At 36.6% G+C, this 20334-nt stretch overlaps 1 protein-coding gene across 1 annotated transcript in view; it reads left to right on the top strand.

The window, feature by feature from the left end:
* Positions 1-20334, top strand: part of LOC114080725 (G2/mitotic-specific cyclin-B3-like) — a 47973-nt gene that overhangs the window by 15829 nt on the left and 11810 nt on the right. Inside the window, exons 5-7 of the mRNA XM_071606521.1 lie at positions 7991-10997; positions 12251-12346; positions 13721-13813. Of these exons, the coding sequence (XP_071462622.1) occupies positions 7991-10997; positions 12251-12346; positions 13721-13813 (3196 nt within the window). The remainder of the gene's footprint in view (positions 1-7990; positions 10998-12250; positions 12347-13720; positions 13814-20334) is intronic.

Here is a 20334-nt window from a genome sequence, read left to right as displayed (position 1 = left end):
TCCAAATTGGCTGCACCAATTTGCAGTCCCACCAGCAATGTACAAGTGTACCCTTTTCCCCACATCCTCGCCAGCACTTGTTGTTGTTTGACTTCCTAATGGCTGCCAATCTTACTGGAGTGAGATGGTATCTTAGGGTGGTTTTGATTTGCATTTCTCTGACTGCTAGAGATGGTGAGCATTTTTTCATGTACTTGTTGATTGATTGTATGTCCTCCTCTGAGAAGTGTCTGTTCAGGTCCTTGGCCCATTTGTTGATTGGGTTGTTTGTTATCTTACTGTCTAATTTTTGGAGTTCTTTGTATACTCTGGATATTAGGGCTCTATCTGAAGTGTGAGGAGTAAAGATTTGTTCCCAGGATGTAGGCTCTCTATTTACCTCTCTTATTGTTTCTTTAGCTGAGAAAAAACTTTTTAGTTTGAGTAAGTCCCATTTGTTGATTCTAGTTATTAACTTTTGTGCTATGGGTGTTCTATTGAGGAATTTGGAGCCCGACCCCACAGTGTGTAGATCGTAGCCAACTTTTTCTTCTATCAGACGGCGTGTCTCTGATTTGATATCAAGCTCCTTGATCCATTTTGAATTAACTTTTGTGCATGGCGAGAGAAAGGGATTCAGTTTCATTTTGTTGCATATGGATTTCCAGTTTTCCCAGCACCATTTGTTGAAGATGCTATCCTTCCTCCATTGCATGCTTTTAGCCCCTTTATCAAATATAAGATAGTTGTAGTTTTGTGGATTGGTTTCTGTGTCCTCTATTCTGTACCATTGGTCCACCTGCCTGTTTTGGTACCAGTACCATGCTGTTTTTGTTACTATTGCTGTGTAGTATAGTTTGAAGTCTGGTATCGCTATACCGCCTGATTCACACTTCCTGCTTAGCATTGTTTTTGCTATTCTGGGTCTTTTATTTTTCCATATGAATTTCATGATTGCTTTCTCTATTTCTACAAGAAATGCCATTGGGATTTTGATTGGCATTGCATTAAACCTATAGAGAACTTTTGGTAATATCGCCATTTTGATGATGTTAGTTCTGCCTATCCATGAACAGGGTATATTTTTCCATCTTCTAAGATCTTCTTCTATTTCTCTCTTTAGGGTTCTGTAGTTTTCATTGTATAAGTCTTTCACCTCTTTTGTTAGGTTGATTCCCAAGTATTTAATTTTTTTTGAAGATATTGTGAATGGAGTGGTTGTCCTCATTTCCATTTCAGAGGATTTGTCGCTGATATACAGGAATGCCTTTGATTTATGCGTGTTGATTTTATATCCTGCCACTTTGCTGAATTCATTTATTAGCTCTAATAGTTTCTTTGTAGAGCCTTTTGGGTCTGCTAGGTATAGAATCATATCATCTGCAAATAGTGATAATTTAAGTTCTTCTTTTCCTATTTTTATGCCTTTAATTTCTTTCGTCTGTCTAATTGCTCTGGCCAGCGTTTCGAGAACTATGTTGAACAGAAGTGGTGAAAGAGGGCATCCCTGTCTTGTTCCAGATTTTAGAGGGAATACCTTCAATTTTTCTCCATTCAGAATGATGCTAGCCTGAGGCTTAGCATAGATTGCTTTTACAATATTGAGGTATGTTCCTGTTATCCCTAGTTTTTCTAGAGTTTTGAACATAAAGGGATGCTGTACTTTGTCGAATGCTTTTTCCGCCTCTATCGAGATTATCATATGGTTCTTATTTTTAAGTCTATTGATGTGGTGAATAACATTTATTGATTTCCGTATATTGAACCAGCCTTGCATCCCAGGGATGAATCCTACTTGATCATGGTGCACAATGTTTTTGATATGTTTTTGTATCCGATTCGCCAGAATTTTATTGAGGATTTTTGCATCTAGGTTCATTAGAGATATTGGTCTGAAGTTTTCTTTCTTTGAAGTGTCTTTGTCTGGTTTAGGTATCAGGGTGATGTTGGCCTCGTAGAATGAATTTGGAAGTTCTCCCTCTTTTTCTATTTCCTGAAGTAGCTTGAAAAGTATTGGTGTTAGTTCCTCTTCAAAGGTTTTGTAAAATTCTGCTGTATACCCATCCGGTCCTGGGCTTTTCTTAGTTGGTAGTCTTTTGATGGTTTCTTCTATTTCCTCGATTGATATTGGTCTGTTTAGGTTGTCTGTATCCTCCTGACTCAATCTGGGCAGATCATATGACTTAAGAAATTTATCTATGCCTTCACTATCTTCTAATTTATTGGAGTATAAGGATTCAAAATAATTTTTGATTATCTTCTGTATTTCTGAAGTGTCTGTTGTGATATTGCCTTTTTCATCTCGTATGCTAGTAATTTGAGTTCTCTCTCTTCTTCTCTTCGCTAGCATCGCTAAGGGTCTGTCGATTTTGTTTATTTTTTCAAAGAACCAACTTTTAGTTTTGTCAATTTTTTCAATTGTTTCTTTTGTTTCGATTTCATTAATTTCAGCTCTGATTTTAATTATTTCTTGCCTTCTACTTCTTTTGCTGTTGTTTTGCTCTTCTTTTTCAAGGATTTTGAGATGAAGTATGAGATCATTTATTTGTTGGTTTTTTCTTTTTTTAAGGAATGAACTCCAAGCAATGAATTTTCCTCTTAGAACTGCTTTCAATGTGTCCCATAGATTCCGATATGTTGTGTCTGTGTTTTCATTAATCTCTAAGAATTTTTTAATTTCCTCCTTGATGTCTTCTATAACCCATTGATCATTCAGTAACCTATTGTTCATTCTCCAAGTGATGTATGCTTTTTCCTTCCTTCTTTTATTGTTGATTTTCAGTTTCATTCCATTATGATCAGATAGGATGCATGGTATTATCTCTACTCCTTTATATTGTCTAAGAGTTGCCCTGTGACATAATATATGATCTATTTTTGAGAAGGATCCATGTGCTGCTGAGAAAAAAGTGTAACTGCTTGATGTTGGGTGGTATATTCTATATATGTCAATTAAGTCTAGGTTATTAATTGTGTTATTGAGTTCTATAGTTTCCTTATTCAACTTTTGTTTGGAAGATCTGTCCAGTGGCGAGAGAGGTGTGTTGAAGTCTCCCATGATTATTGTATGGTGGTCTATTAGACTCTTGAACTTGAGAAGAGTTTGTTTGATGAACATAGCTGCACCATTGTTTGGGGCATATGTATTTATGATTGTTATGTCTTGTTGGTGTATGGTTCCCTTAAGCAGTATGTAGTGTCCCTCTTTATCCCTTTTGATTAACTTTGGCTTGAAATCTATTTTATTTGATATGAGTATGGACACTCCTGCTTGTTTCCGAAGTCCATATGAGTGATATGATTTTTCCCAACCTTTCACCTTCAGCCTATGTATGTCTTTTCCTATCAAATGCGTCTCCTGTAGGCAGCATATTGTTGGGTCTTGTTTTGAGATCCATTCTACTAGCCTGTGTCTCTTAATTGGTGAGTTTAAGCCATTAACATTTAGGGTTATTATTGAGATATGGGTTGTTGTTCCAGCCATATTTGTTTATTTATGTTACTAAACATGGTTTGTTTTCCTGTTTGATTATTCCCCCCCCTTTACTGTCCTACCTCCCACTGTTGGTTTTCATTGTTATTTTCCATTTCCTCTTCCTGTAATGTTTTGCCAAGGATGTTTTGAAGAGATGGTTTTCTAGCTGCATATTCTTTTAACTTTTGTTTGTCGTGGAAGGTTTTAATTTCATCTTCCATCCTGAAGCTTAATTTCGCTGGATACACAATTCTTGGTTGGAACCCATTTTCTTTCAGTGTTTGAAATATGTTATTCCAGGATCTTCTAGCTTTCAAAGTCTGTGTTGAAAGATCAGCTGTTATCCTGATTGGCTTGCCCCTAAATGTAATCTGCTTCCTTTCTCTTGTAGCTTTTAAAATTCTCTCCTTATTCTGTATGTTGGGCATCTTCATTATAATGTGTCTAGGTGTGGATCTCTTATAATTTTGCACATTCGGCGTCCTGTAGGCTTCTAGAATTTGGGATTCTGTCTCATTCTTCAAGTCTGGGAAGTTTTCTCGTATTATTTCCTTGAATAAATTGCTCATTCCTTTGGTATGGAGTTCTATACCTTCCTGTATCCCAATGACTCTTAAGTTTGGTCTCTTAATGTTATCCCATATTTCTTGGATGTTCTGCTCATGGTTTCTTAACAGTCTTGCTGAGCTGTCTATGTTCTTTTCAAGTTGAAATACTTTGTCTGCATTGTCTGATGTTCTATCTTCTAAGTGTTCTACTCTGCTGGTAGTATTCTCAATTGAGTTTTTAAGTTGGTTTATTGCTTCCTGCATTTCTAGGATTTCTGTTTGTTTGTTTTTTATAACCTCTATCTCCCTGTATAGTTGATCCTTTGCTTCCTGGATTTGTTTGTGTAATTCCTTGTCGAAGTGATCTTTCATTGTCTGATTTTGCTGTCTAATGTCTTCCTTGATACTCCAGATCATCTGAAGCATATATATCCTGAATTCTTTATCTGATATTCCATCTGCTGCAGCTGTTACCTCTTCTAAAGTTGAGTTGACCTGCATTGCTTGTAGTCCTTTCTTTCCTTGTCTTTTCATACTGCTTGCGTTTCTTTCTTCTTGGTGAAACTGTTGTGTTTTTGAAATTTCCCCCCCCCCCTATATATTTATATTGCTCTTGTATAGTTGAAAAGTCTCCCTTGCAGGTGCGGGCGGGGGTTCTGCTCTGCCCCTCCTCCAATTGGTGTGAGGTATCTACCACGCCTGCGGACCCCTGGGCCTGATCCGCCGTTCTGTCGCAGGTCTGCCTACCTTGCAGGTGGGGGCGAAGGCTCTGCCCTGCCCCTCCTACCACGCCCGGGGACCGCTAGGCCTGATCTGCAGGTTGGTCGCTGGTCTGCCCACCTTGCGGGCACGGGTGTCAGTTCCGCTCCGCCCCCACTCCAATTGGGGTCACTTGACCACCACACAGGCGGGCCGCTGGGCCTGATCTGGGCGCGGGCGAAGGCTCTGCTCTGCCCCTACTCCAGTTGGGGTGAAGTGTGTACCACGCTGGCAGGCCGCTGGGCCTGATCCGCCGGTCTGTCACAGGTCTGCTTACCTTGCCGGCGCGGGCGGCGGCTCTGCCCTGCCCCTCCTACCACGCCTGCAGACCGCTGGGCCTGATCTGCAGGTTGGTCGCAGGTCTGCCTACCTTGCGGGCGCGGGCGGCGGCCCCGCTCCTCCCCTCTGGCTCGACGACAAAGCGAGAGAGACTCCAAATACTGCCATCTTAACAATTCTAAGTCTTCTAATCCATGAACATATAATGTCTTTCTATTTATCTAGATCTTTATTCCAACATTTTAAATAGTTTTCAGAGTGTAAGTTTTACATATGTTTTATTAAATTTGTTTCTAGCATTTCATTATTATTGATATTACCATAATTGGATTTTTTCCTTTAATTTCATTTTCAGACAGATCATTACAAGTATGGTGACACACAGATTATTGATTAAATTATTTATTCTAATAGTTTTGTGTGTGTGGAGGAGTTCCTTAGGCTTTTCTCTATATAAAATCATTGTCATTTGCTGACACAGACAATTTTACTTATTCATTTCCAATAGGGATGTCTTTGTGTAGAATTTTGTTGCCTCATTTATTAAAAAAAAATTTGGAGCCAGCTATGGTGGTGCACACCTATAATCCCACTGGTTCAGAACACTGAGGCAGGAAGATTGCAAGTTCAAAGCCAGCCTCAGCAACTTGGTGAGGCCCTAAGCAACTTAGTGAGATCCTGTATCTAAATAAAAAATAAAAAGGGCTGGGAATGTAGTTCAATGGTTAAGTGCCTCTGGGTTCAATCCTGGGTATAAAAAAATGGTACTGGGAATTTAACCCAGGGGTACTTTACCAATGAAGAATATCCCTAACTCTATTTATTTATTTATATTTTGTGATAGGGTCTCTTTAAGTTGCTTAGAGTCTCATTAAAATGTTAAGGCTGGCCTTGAACTTGTGATCCTCCTATCTGACCACCAAAGTCACTGGGATTACAGGTGTGTGCCACTGCTCCCAGCTTTCTTGCCTTATTGCCCTAGTTAGAACCTTTGGTACAGTGCTGAATAAAAGAGTGTCAGAGTTGGGCCTCCTTATCTTTTTCCTCATCATGGGGGGGGGATATTGTATCACCATTAACCATGATGTTATCTTTTGTATTTTTTTGTATATGCCTTTATTAGTTTATGGAATTTCCTTCCTAATCCTAGTTTGTTGGGTGCTTTTTATTATGAAAGGCTGGGATTTTGTCATGATTTTTCTTAATGTAATGATAATGATCAAATTTTTTTTTTAATTCCATTGGTGTATTATAGTACATGAATTGAATTTTGGATGTTAAACTAAGCTTGTATTCCTGGGTTAAGTCCTACTGGATTAAGGTTTCTTAACCCTTTGTACATTGCTGGGTTTGACTTGTTAGTATTTTGTTGTGGATTTCTACATCTCTAGTCATAAGAGGTATTGATCTTTAGTTTTCTTGTGATATCTGTGTGGTTTAGGGTATCTTCATGAAGAACTGGTATTAATTCTTTAAATATTTTATAGAATTCACCATTGAATTCCTGGAGTTTTCTTTGAGGATAGGTTTTTGATTATTATTCAGTGTTTTTACTTATTACAGGTCTATTCAGATTTTTAAATTTCTTCCTTAATAGGATTTGGTAGTTTGCATCTTCCTAGGAATTTGTCCATTTCATCTAAATTATCTCACTTATTGGCATGAAATTATTTATATCATTTCTGTAAGTGTTTTAAGCATATTAATTTGTCAGATAGTCACAACAAGTCTATGAGGGGGACATTATTATGATCCCCATTTTATAGGTGGAAAAACTGAAATACAGAGAGTTAAACTTGCCCAGTGTAACCCAGGTCATAAGTGGAGGAGCCAGGATTTGAATTCAGGCAATCTGTTTCCAATAAGCATGGATGTTCCTATCATAGCTAGACTATTTGAATATTGCCTCTAAAAGTTCTCATTAGGAAGGACCTGGAACCTGTCTTGTCTGGTAAAACTTTTGAGGCAATTTTATTTAAATTGCTCAATTAATTTTTACAATACAGTGTTTTTAAATTACATTTCTGGAGTTCTATAGCTATTACCACTATCTGATTTTGTATTTTATTACCATCAAAAATACCCCAACCCTATTAAGAGTCCCTTTCCTTTTCCAGTCCCCCTCTCCAACTCCTCCTGATCCCAGCCTCAGTAACCATTAATCTACTTTCTGTTATTGATATATATTTATGGATGTATTTATTCTGAATATTTCATATAAGTGGAGTTATATGAGATTTAATCTTTAGAGGCAGATATTCCCCCTGCTCAGAGATTTTATTTACCTTTAATTATCACTCTTTTTTATTCTGATTTCTAGTCTTCCAGTGATTTGGTCACACTAGGTTAGGCACTCTAATTGGTCATAAAATGCTATTCAGAACAAAGCTTTGCACTGACACATGTGACAAATTTCTATTTTGGTCTCTTTTTATTACTTTCATTGGGAAAGTGTCTTTTGAATAACCCAAGGTGAAGGGAATGTGATTAGATCCCACCAAAATTAATTACAACCCTGCCTCTCTCATTAGCCTCCAAACAATATTAATTTGAGCCTGTGTTTTACCAGATGTTCAGTGCTAATAGACAAAGACAAATAATTGCAGCTGGTGAGGAAGACTGATACATAAGCAGATAACTCATACAATGTGATAAGTATTATAACAAAAGTCGTTGTATAAAATAAAAGTAATAAATCATATGAGAGACAGCATAAAATGGATTTCAGGGGGAAATTGTAAAAAAGTGTAGGGACCTAGGCATAGAAACTATATAGTATGCTGCTTACTTGATTTAATATGGTTCCCATTATTTTTTACCCTCTACTTTGTCTCTCGGGATTGAAGCCCTTTCTTCTTCCAGACCTTAATTCATGTAGCAACAAAATGAGATGGTAGGTGAGGACTGCAAGAACTATATTCTTCTTACTCAGACATTGTTTGCTTTGCAGGTATAAGTTGGAAATCTCACCAGTAACAGCTTCTACCACCTCAGTGCCAAATATTATGGAGAAAACACTCATTGTAGACATATCCTCCAACTTCAAAACACCAGCTACCGAAGAGGCATCCCTCATCAATAAGTCATTAGTTTTAAAAGAGGAAACAACTACTGAGGAGACAAACATCAACAAGATGTCAATGAAGAAGTGCAGAAATCATGAGGAGATGCCTCTATTAAAGCAGTCACTATCCTTGCAGGAGCAGACTGACAGTGATGATGAGTTTGTTATAGAGACAGTGACTTTGGGGAAGAAGCATAAAGTTGAAGAGACTGCCATCAGTGAGAAGACATTATCCTTAAAGAAGAAGACATGCACACATCAGGGGAAGAAGTCTTATTGGGAGGAGTTGTGGACTTCCCAGGACAACAATGATGATGACAAAGTTTTTGATATGGAGCCAGTAAGTTTTCGGAAGAAACCTAAAACTGAGAAGTCATCTCCCACTAAGAAGCAATTAACCCTAAAGAAGCAGCAGCATGCCACAAAGGGGAGGATCTCCAATGTGATGAAGCCAGTAGTTTTGCAGAAGGTCACCTCTGAAGAGAAGTCACTCTCTAAGGAGCCACTGTCCTTTAAGAGAAAGTCTGCTTCTGAGAAGGTGTCTGTTTTTTGGAAGTCATCTACACTGCAAGAAAAGCCTGCCACCGAACGAGAGGTGTCCATCTCGAAGACATCATTGACCTTGTGGGAGAAGATAGACTTGGAAGAAGAGTCCTTCTTCAAGGAGTCATCAACTTTTAAGGAGAAGCCTACCACTGAGGAGACTTTTTCAAACAGGAAATGCATTACTCAAGGGAAGATATCATATTCGAAGAAACCATTAGTACTGCAGAAGGTCACCTCTGGAGAGAAGTCACTCATCACAAAGCCATCGCCCTTTAGAAAGATGCCTACCACTGAACAGGAGTCTCTCTCCTGGGAGTCATCTACGCTGCAGGAGAAGCACACGACTCAAGAGGTGGTGGGATTCTTGAAGAAGCCACGGGCATTGCAGGAGAATAGGAACCATGAAGATAAATCTTTTATGGAGCTAGTTTCTTATAAGAAGAAGCATATTATTAAGCAGACAACATACACAAAAAAGCCATCACCTTTGAATAAGAAGTTTAATACTCAGGGGGTGATCTCCTGCTTGAAGCCTCAGACAGTAACCTTGGGGAGGAAGTCACTCACTAAGGAGCCATTGACTCCCCAAAAGTCTCCCACTAAGGAGGAATCACTTCTTGAGGAAGCTGTGGGTTTTCCAAAGGAACATACCATTGAGAAAGCAACCCTTTCCAAAAATCCTTTGTCTTTAAAGAAGCAGCAGCCCACCACTCAAGGGACAGTGTCCCACATGAAGAAGCCACTAGTATTGCAAATGGTTACTTCTGAAGAGAAGTCTCTGGTTAAGGAGCTATTGTCCTTTAAAGAAGAAAATGTGTCTTTAGAGAAAAAAAAGGGTACCACTTACTCAGTGCCCTTCTGGAAAGAACTGTCAGACTGGCAGGATATAATTGATAAAGAAAGTAATTCCTTCTATGTGAAGCCAGTGTCACTTAGGAAGAAGCCTACAACTGAAGAGACAGTCCTTTCTAAGATACCATTGTCTTTAAAAAAGAAGGAAACCACTCATGGGAAGGTGTTCCTGGTAAAGAATCCATTGGTCTTGCAGAAGACCACATCTGAAAAGTCATCACTCTATAAGAAGCTGTTGCCTTTAAAGAAGAAGCCTACAACTGAAGAGAAGTTCTCCAAGGAGCCATCTTCACTGAAAAAGAAGCATACCACTCAGCAGGAAGTGTCCCTCTTAAAACAACCATCATTCTTTCAGGAGATCACCACTGAAGAAAAATCAGATAGTAAGGATCCAGCAACTTTGAAGGAGAAGCTTATCACTGAGAAGAAATTCCTCTTTCAGGAGCCACATTCTTTGCATTTTAAGCCTACCAATGAAGATGAGTCCCTTTTTCAGAAAGCTTTGGTTTTGCAAGAGAAGACCAGTACCAAAGAAGACTCCCCAGAGAAGCTGTTGGCTTTGCAGGAAAAAAGCATCAGTGAAGAGAAGTCCCTTTTCAATAAGCTCTCCAATTTGGAGAAAGAGCCCTCCACTGAGGAAGTACCAAGCATAGAGGGGCAATTATCTTTAATGAAGCTTGATGCTCAGGGGCAGTTGGTTTTGCATGAGAACATTACTAGTGATGAGAAGTTCATTATTAATCAGCCAATGATCTTGCAGGAGTTTCTGAACATAGAGAAAGAGATCCTCTTGGAGGAGCCCTTGGTCATACAGGAGAATCCCAGCATTGAGAAGGAGACTGTACTCAAGAAGCCATTGATCTTGCCGAGGAATTCCACCATTAAGAAGCAGAATACCATGGACACAGGAGCTCACTTCAAGGAAGCTTTGGCTTTCCACGAGAAACCCAGCATCGAGGAGCAACAGAAACCCACAGTTGGTGGGGGAGGCCTTTTCATGGAACCATTGGCCTTGCAGGAGAATCCCAGTGCTGAGATGGAGGCTACCCTGAAAGAGCTCTGGGCCTTGCAGGAGAAGCTCAACATTCAGAAGGTGACCATACCTGAAGAGACATTAGTCATTCAGGAGAAGTCCAACGTGGAGAAAGAGCCATTAGCCATGCAGGAGAAAACTACCACAAAGGAGATATTCCTTTTCAAGGAGATATTAGACTGGGATGAGAAACCCATCACTGGGAAGGAGTTCTCCTTTAAAGATCCTTTGGCTTTGGAAGAAAATCCTACTCACAAGGAAGACACTTTTTCCAAAACATTCTTGACCCTTGATATTAAGAACGACCCGTGTGTATCTAGCACTACCCTTGAATCCAGTACAGACAAATCCAGTGCTGCCAACATGTGCAATGCACAGTACAGTACCACCAGCCAGTCCAGTGAATGTGAACCTGATTCCAAAGGACCTTTTTCATCTCAGAGTGAGAGCATAGAAAAGGAGGTATTTATCTTTCTTCTTAAATTCGATGATGTGTTCTCTGTATTTTTGTAGCTCCTAGAAAAGAGATTTTTGTTGAATTTGCTGCTGGGGAGATTGAAACAGAGCCTTGCATATGCAAAGAATGTGTTCTGCAAGGAGCTATACCCATAGCCCCAAAGAGGTTTCTTCTTATTTGCTTTCCTAAGGAATTGAACTGTATGTAGTAATTTATAGGAGCACCTTCTACTTTGGGAGAGGGGGATATTTTGGGAGTTTACTTCTAGTTTTATTTAATGATAGGTGATGCAGAATCACCTTATTTTTCATAGCTTGAAGTTACTAGGCTCTTTGATATTTTTCTTTTGTTGCTGGCCTTATAGCTAGAATATTTTGTTTTGTACCAGGGATTGAACACAGGGGCACTTAACAACTGAGCCATATTCCCAGCCCTTTATACATATATATTTTAAATTTAAGACAGGGTTTCAACAAGTTGCTCAGGACCTCGTTAAATTGTTGAGGCTGGCTTTGAACTCATAATTCTCCTGCCTCAGTCTCCAAGCTACTGGGATTACAGGCATGTGCCACCACGGCCTTGTAGAATATCTTGACTTCTGATTGTCATAGTGATAGACCTAGGCAATCAGAAAGTATTTAAATCCAAAATCATCTGGAATATTGTCCTATATATTTGGACTTTGCAATAGTGTTTAGCCAATTTCATTCAGGAAATTACCTTTCTTAGTAATTTTAATCAGCATTACAGTGGACTTCAGTCAAATATGAGCAGAATTCACAGGGACATATCCCAAGGAAGGTGGTCTCCATGTTGTAAAGTAGAAGAATGAAGCGATGAGATTTAGCATCCAGTAGGAGAAATAACCCTCATATGGGCAAAACATTCTGGGAAAATATGTAGAAGGAAGGAAAAGGCTACTAAGAATAATTGGCCATAAAAGGAACTTAAGAAGGCAGGTGATATAGCTAAAATAATAAAATAAGATGCCTTTATTAGAGAATTGAGTATTCTTGTAAAAAGCATACCTTGTTCCTAGGGCATGATATTCGTATATTAGGCATTTCTGGATCACTGGACAGTATGAGTATTAGGGGGCCAAGAGGTTCTCTGTTATAGCCCAGGATACATGAGGCTTGAGGAACTTAGCATAAGAAGTCAGTGGGGAGAAAGGAGTCATCCTTGATGTGTATGAGCTAAGATTTTCTTGGACTTTCTCTTCTTCTTCCAATATATCCTTTTGGTGATTTCTAAATAGATGACCATACCAGAAGATATTGACAAGGACCACAGCGATCCATGTTTCAATTCAATATATGCCAAGGATATCTTCAGTTACTTGAAAAAGAGAGAGGTATGTAGGTATCTGGGGGTGGGCAATGATTTCTAGTCCTCATTTCCTCCTTTAGCCTACAAGTTGACAGGGAAGGGAATAATAATGATGAAAACAACAATAATAGCAAGTAGTATCTATTGGTAGCTTACTATGAGTTGGAAACTGTGTTTAGAGATTTATAGACATTATCTTGTTTAATTCTCCCATTAATTTCATGATAGATGGTATTACTATCTCCCTTTTACATTTAGAGGAAACTGCCCAGAGTCTTACTATTAGCTTGTAGTAGAGCTGGGACAGGGACTAAAGTCTGATTACCTTGAAGACCATAATCATGCTGTTCTAGGTATGAAGGAGATATTCTCAGACACAAAATTGATCAAGTAGTTTATTTCTGGGTAGTTGCTTTTAGAAATCTCCTTCTTCTGTGTATGTTTCTGGCATTGAATTTAAGAATACAACTTTTTTTTGGTTTGTTTAGATCACAGCTTTTTGTAGCTCTCTAATCTGGTGCAGTTTTCTTTTTCTTTTGAAATCTGCCAGTCTCCTTTACTACTAATATTTATCAATTCCAGATTTCTTCTGTCTCTCTCAAGGGACTGGACAAGATCAAGATTATTAACCACCTAGAATTTTTAGTAGGTGAATATCTTATCTTCTCTATAGGTAGAGAACAATTAATTATCTGACTTCAGAATCCATGCTTTTTCTAATATATCTCATACTCCTTGAATCATGAGGGGGGTTATATCCAGATAAACCCATCATGAATTGAAGCATCCTAGCTGAGACATACAGATCTCTATGGAGTATAGATTATTTCCCCTGGTGACCATCATCAAATTGAAATTTATTAAGTTAACCACTGGTAGTCAGGAACTATCTATACCTTAGGGAAAGTAAGAGACAATTTTGCTTTTCTAAACATGTGAACCTTGGCTCAGAAGTATCAGTTTCACTTGGAATCTTGAATCTTGTTATAAATGCAGAAACTTAGCCCCACCCCAGACCTTCTAAATCAGAATCTGAAGTTCTTCCAGATCCTCAAGTAGTGCATATATAAAATTTTGAGACATACTGTTCTACGTAGCATGGTATTATGATTTAGACTGGCTTGCAAAAAGGGACAGACTCTTTTTAGCATTCATCTATAGCCACAGGTGGAATAATAGTCCTTATTCATCCTGGATTACTCAATACTTTTTCTAACACTTTAATAAGTGTCCATTTTCCAAGCATAACTGGAACTTATCTAGAAAAAAATTATTTTGAGCTGCCCCTATCTGATACCAGTCGAAAATAATGAGTTAGAACTGGTGAGAGAGAAGTTAATTGAGTTATAATTTGGAACTAAAATGAGAGTTTATAACATTTCTTTCTCATTGATACTAGGAAAACTTCATACTTATTAAATACATGGACAAACAGACTGACATCAACAGTGATATGAGGGCCATTCTTGTCGACTGGTTGGTGGAGGTACAGGTAAGCCTGAAAACTGCTGCCTTAAGGAGCTTCTGTCTCTTTCTTTGGTTATTCGTTCCACAGTACCAGCCAAAACATGGTAAAATTTTACTGGATCCCCAGAGCTGAAGAAACTATAATTCCTGCTCTAAAGGAGCTTATGATTTAGGGGGGCAAGATAAAATATGCAGACACATAAGTATAATACAAAGTAGAATATACTAAGTACTCTAAGTATGTTATAAATAAAATACTGTGAGAACCTATTATGAGGAGAGACTTTCTAAAAGAGACAGTGATGATATGTTGGTTCTATCATTCTCAAAGTCTTATAAAAGTGTATCTAGTGATTTGAATTTGGGGTCATTGAAAAAGTCTTCCAAGTTTGAGTGGAATGGGTGATAGAGAGGGCAATATGGCAACAGACATGATAGGCAGATGTCTGTTGAGGGATTGAGGAAATTCCACTATGGATACTTTATTATTTTATACTAAGGAAGGAGAGCCCAGAATACTACCTGGCACATAGTAGGGAGTCAATAAATATTTGTCAAATGTATGGAATGAATTGCTATAAAATTTGCAAGGAAATATAAGGCATAGTCAGTATATTCTGAGCACAGTTTTACTATATAATTGAGAAGAAAAAGTAGTAGAGTTTTCTAAGCTTGATTAAGTGCCAGAAAAGTGATTTAGGCTCGCTTTGGTGTGGCAAACAAGGGAAATGTGGTAGATACAGTATATTTTGACATCAACAAAGCATGAAAATGTCTCTCCTCTTATGGACATTACTAGTAAATTAGTTTAAGAGTAGAAATTGAGTAGATCTTAAGTAGATGAAATAGAACCCCAAAGTTTCTGATCATTACCAAGTTAGAAATTTCTAGTGAATTGCCATTGGACTCTGAAATTTAAAGAGGCCTTTTCTATTGTTATTGCATTTTTTTATTTTGAGAAACGGTCTTGCTGAGTTGTTTAGGGCCTCCCTACGTTGCTGAGGCTGGGTTTGGACTTGTGATCCTCCTGCCTCAGCCTCCTGTGCTGCTGGGATTATAGGTGTGCACCACTGTACCTGGCAGGTTTCATTCTTTCTGTGGGTGAATTATATTCCATGGTGTATACGTACTGCACTTTCTTTATTCATTTATCTCTTGATGGACACTTAACTTTCCATTTCTTGGCTATTGTTAATAGTGCTGTAATAAACATGGGAATGCAGACTGCTCTTTGAAATGCTGATTTCATTTCTTTTGGAATGAGATTTTATTTTATTTTCTATTTTTAGTTTTTGGAGGAATCCCCATACAGTTTTCCATAGTAGCTGTACTAATTTACATTCCTTCCAGTGGTGTGCAAGGATTCTTTTTCTTCCCTTCATCACCAACACTTGTTATCTTTAATTTTTTTTATAACAACCATTCTTACTAGAGTGAAGTGATGTCTCATTGTGGTTTTGATTTGCATTTCCCTTATAATTACTGATGTTGAACATTTTGTCATGCACCTGTTGGTCATTTGTATGTCTTTGAGAAATGTCTATTTAGATCTATTGTCCATTTTTAATGTTTTTTTCTTATTGAGATTTGAAGCTCTTTATATATTTTGAATATTAACCTCTTGTCAGATTTATCGTTTGCAAATATTTTGTTCATTCTGTTGGTTATCTCTTCACTGTTCATTGTTTCCTTTGATGTATAGAAGCTTTTTAATTTGATGTAATCCCATTTGCCTGTTTTTTAATGCTTCCATTTTCTGTGCTTTGGGGATCTCGACCAAAAAAATACTTGCCTATTCCAATGTCTCATATTTTATATGTTGATTTTGTATTGTACAACTTTGCTGAATTCATTTATTTGTTTTAATTATGGGTTTGGTTTGCTCTTGTTTTTCAAGTTCCTTGAGGTGCAATGATAAGTTTTTTAATATATTTTTTTAGTTGTTGATAGACCTTTATTTTATTTATTTATATGCGGTGCTGAGAATCGAACCCAGTGCCTCACATACACCAGGCAAGTGTGTACTACTGAGCCAGAGCCACAGCCCCTAGGTATAATGATAAGTTTGAGATCTTTCTTCTTTCCTTCATTTTTTTCTTCTTTTTTGTTTTCATACTGGGGGTTGAACCCAGGGGTGCTTAACCACTGCCACTGAGCCACATCCCCAGCCCTATTTTGTATTTTATTTAGAGACAGGGACTCAATGAGTTGCTTAGTGCCTCTCAGTTGCTGAGGCTGGCTTTGAACTCACAATCCTCCTGTATCAGTCTCCAGAGCAGCTGGGGTTACAGGCATGCACCACTGTGCCCGATTCCTCAACCATTTTTGTATTGAAGTCTCTCTTTCACTTTAAGTCTACTAATATTATCTTGTATATTGTTCCAATATTTGGGTGCATATATATTTAGAATTTTTTTATCAATCATTATATAATAGCCTCTAGTCTCTTTTTTACTGTTTTTCATTTAAAGTCTATTTTATTTGAAGGAAGAATGGGCACTTATACTCTCTTTTTTATTCCATTTTGCATGGAATATTTTATTCCTTACTTTTTACTTTCATTCTATGTGTTTCCTTAGGGGTGAAGTGAGTTTCTTGTAAGCAACATATAGGTGGGTCTTGCTTTTTTTTAAACTCTTTTCAGTCACTGTGTCTTTTCATTGGAGAATTCAATCCATTTAAATTTGATGTGATTGTTGATAGATAAGGTCTTAATTTCAGCCATTATGTAACTTATTTTCTAATTTTGTGTAGTTCCTTTTTTCTCCTCCTCTTAACAGTCTTCCTTGGTGCTTAAGTGAATTACTCTAGTACTATGTTTTGATTCCTTGCTTATTATTTTTAGTTTGTCTATTATAGATTTTTGCTTTATGCTTACCACGAGGCTTAAAAACCCATCTTTTGATCATAACAAGCTATTGTGAAATAATATTTGTTTAACATGATCATAAAGAACAGAAACAAAAGCAGAAAATATGTTAATAAGAAAACTCTACAGTTGTGTTTCATTCCTCCCCATATTTTGAAAATTTTATTTTCCATTTTATATTTTTCTATGTTGCCTATCTCTTAACATATATTAAGGTAGCTATTATTTTTAATTGTTTCTTAATATTAAAGATATGAATGGTTTACATATTATATATATATATATATATATATATATATATATATATATATATATATTCTGAAATTTTTTGCATATTTACTCTTACCTGTGAGTTTTATACCTTCCTGTGTATTTTAGTTTGATGCACAGATGTATTGGCATTTTAAAAAAATTGTAGTAGTAGATGGACAGAATGCCTTTATTTTATTTGTTTTATTTTTATATGGTGCTAAGGATCAAACCCAGTGCCTCACACATGCTAGGCAAGTGCTCTGCCACTGAGCTACTGCCTCAGCCCTGTATTGGCATTTTAAGTAATCAATTCTATATCAGTTCTTTTCCTTTTTGGTTTAGAAAGGTCTTTTTCAGTTCAAAATTACATAAATATTTCTCTGAATTTTTTCTAGAACATTTATAATTTCATCTTCACTTTAAACCCTTAGTCTGGAATTTATTTTGGTTTTATGTCAGCCTCTAAATACATATACCCAGTGATTATCCATTTATCCTAACCCCATTTATTGGTTTCATTGTGCACTGCTTTGAAATGCTATCTTTAGCCTATATGCTTGAGTTTATTTATGGTATTTCCAATTCCATTCTGTTGCTCTGATTGCCTGTTCTAACACCAGTAATATATTGTTTTTATTATTATGGCTCTGTAATACATTTTATTGCCTCTTTACTTTTCTTTTACAAAATATCCCTTGTTGTTCTTTATATAGTATTTCTTTCAGGTAGAATACTTTTGTCAAGTTTTCAAAAATAGTCCACTGGGATTAATTCAGGGAAAATTCACATATTTACAATACTGAAATTTCCAAGCCAATTATGCCATATCTGTTTAGTTATTAGATCTTTTTTTTTACCATTTTAATTTAAAAAATCATCTTAATATTGGTCCTACTGACTTAAAAATGTTTTTTCTGGGTATTGAACATTTTTAGAATGTTATGAATATCATCCTTTTTTCTTTTAAATGTATTGCTTGTATATTAAGAAAGCAATTAATAATTTTTTATATTTATTGTGTGCTCATCCACTTTGCTGAATTTAGTAATAATTTATTTAATTTACTCTTATACCTTATTTGGAATTTCTGCATCTCTATTCATAAATAAGATTCTTTTGTAAGTTTTTGGTGAAGGGTACTATCACTTCTAAACTGTGTTTAGTGCTTTTTTTTTATTAAAATAATATTTATTGTTTTTTAGTTTTCGGTGGACAAACATCTTTGTTTGTATGTGGTGCTGAGGATCGAACCCGGGCCGCACGCATGCCAGGCGAGCGCGCTACCGCTTGAGCCACATCCCCAGCCCGTGTTTAGTGCTTTAGCAAGTTAATACAATTAGGGAAAAGTTCCCATAATATTAATTTAATGCAAGAGTTATATTTTCCTTGAAGAGCTTGCCTATGATCTCACTAATTCATGGTACCATTTATGTGTGTGATTCTTTGAGAATTTTTTCTGATAACATCAATGATTATTGGCCTACTCTCCTAGACTCATTTTTGTAGGTTTTCTTTTCTTAAACTATCTATTTCAAGGATATTTTCACAGTTATCATAGATTATTCATGGCATTCTTGCATAATCCTTGAAATGATTGTTTTTCACATTCATAATGAATGTGCTATGTTATCCTTCTCCCAGGTGCTGTGTACAATGTACGTTGTGTCTTTTCCTTAGAAGAGATTTTTTTCCAGTCCTCTAGTCATTTTCAGAAAACAATTTCGGGGAAAAATATATAACTTTTTCTGGTTTTTAAGTTCATCATCAATATTATTTTTTTCTTATGAAATTGTATTTCATTTCCCTAGCTTCTTAAATTAAATACTTAGTCTATTTTAGTTATTTCTGACTTTGCTACACATTTTCTTCTACATATGGTTCTAACTTACCCCATTAGTTTTTTTTTTTGGTGGTGCTGGGATTGAGCTCAGGATCCTTATGCATGTGAGGCAAGCACTTTACCAACTGAGCTGTATCCCCAGCCCTTACCCCATTAGTTTTGAAAGATAACCTGTTTTGATTTTTCTCAATTATCTGAAATTATAGTTTTTATTTAATTTTTGACCCAGGTTTAGTTTCTGTTGTCATTGTTTTCTTTTTTTTTTTTTTTTTGTGGTGCTAGGGATTGAACCCAGGGCCTTATGTATGCGAGGCAAGCACTCTACCAACTGAGCTATATCTCCAACCTGTCATTGTTTTCTTTAAACCACTGCTTACCTTTTTGTTTCAAATACTTTCCTTTTCTTTATTTTGTTTGGTTTACTATCAGTGTCTAGATTTGTTATATTGTGCATAAACAATGTGACCCAAATTATAATTTCTGCTTTTTAAAAGCTAATGAGGTTTTCTTCAGATATAACAAGTTTTTTTATGAATAACTCACTGAAGAACTGTATTTTCCATAGGGTACAGAGGCCTAATAATTATATAATTTATATGCCAATTTATGTTTTTCTTAATATACTGAAGTCTGAGAACATTGTGATAATTACCCACAATTGTTATTTTCTTAATTTCTACTGGCATTCACTCAACTCTTTCATACCACCTTAGCTGCCCTGCCTCTTACATTTTTTAAAAGTGCACAATTAATATATGTTTATAATATGTATATGGATATGTATTCGTGTATATTTTTGTATGTATGCATAAAATCAACCACCCTTTCCTCCTATGTAAAGGAACATCATACAAGTTCAATTTAACAGTTTACTTGATCATGAAAATGTTCCTAGAACATTCTAGACCAAAGGTGTTCAGACCACTACATAAGCAGGTTATACCTATAGCTGGAGACAAGTAAGTGACATACACAAGCAGCCTGATTGACTGCACTTGCATTTGCTTTATGTGGTCATGTTTTGTCAGTTTTCAATCTCAGATTGGCTGGAAGTTCAGCCTCTGTGATTGGCTAAGACTCAGTTGCTTAGTTACAGGGATATACTCTTGTTTAGGTTACCACCTGCTTGCATATCAAGCTAGGTTGTAATTCACAAAAGCATGCTTTAGGCCAAAATTATCCCTCAAATACAGAGGCTAGTTTAGGCCAAATTTATTTTGCTTCAACACTCCTTTTCTTACTCTCTGGGGATAATAATATAAACATTTAGAGTGTATCCATCCAGTTCATTTTTTGTGTGTCTTATCATAAAGTTTTAACTGTCCTTTCTTTAAAAATCTTAAATTATATGAGTAATATATTAATACATACGTATATACTCATGTATGACCTTATAGAGATATAGCTTTTTAAATCGGTATGTATTTCACAATATTTTTGTTATATGAATAGATCATGCTGTATTCATTGATCTGCAACTTGCTGTTTTAATAATAAATCTTAGTAGTCTTTCAATATAAGTGTAGTTACACTACATTCTCTTAAGCTGCTTTATAATTCTCTTAAATGGCTATGATCTTTATTT

Source organism: Marmota flaviventris, chromosome X, assembly GCF_047511675.1.
Source record: "Marmota flaviventris isolate mMarFla1 chromosome X, mMarFla1.hap1, whole genome shotgun sequence".
NCBI classification, from domain to species: Eukaryota; Metazoa; Chordata; class Mammalia; order Rodentia; family Sciuridae; genus Marmota; species Marmota flaviventris.
The sequence above is the reverse complement of the archived record's forward strand: the minus strand, read 5'-3'. Positions and strand labels throughout refer to the sequence as shown.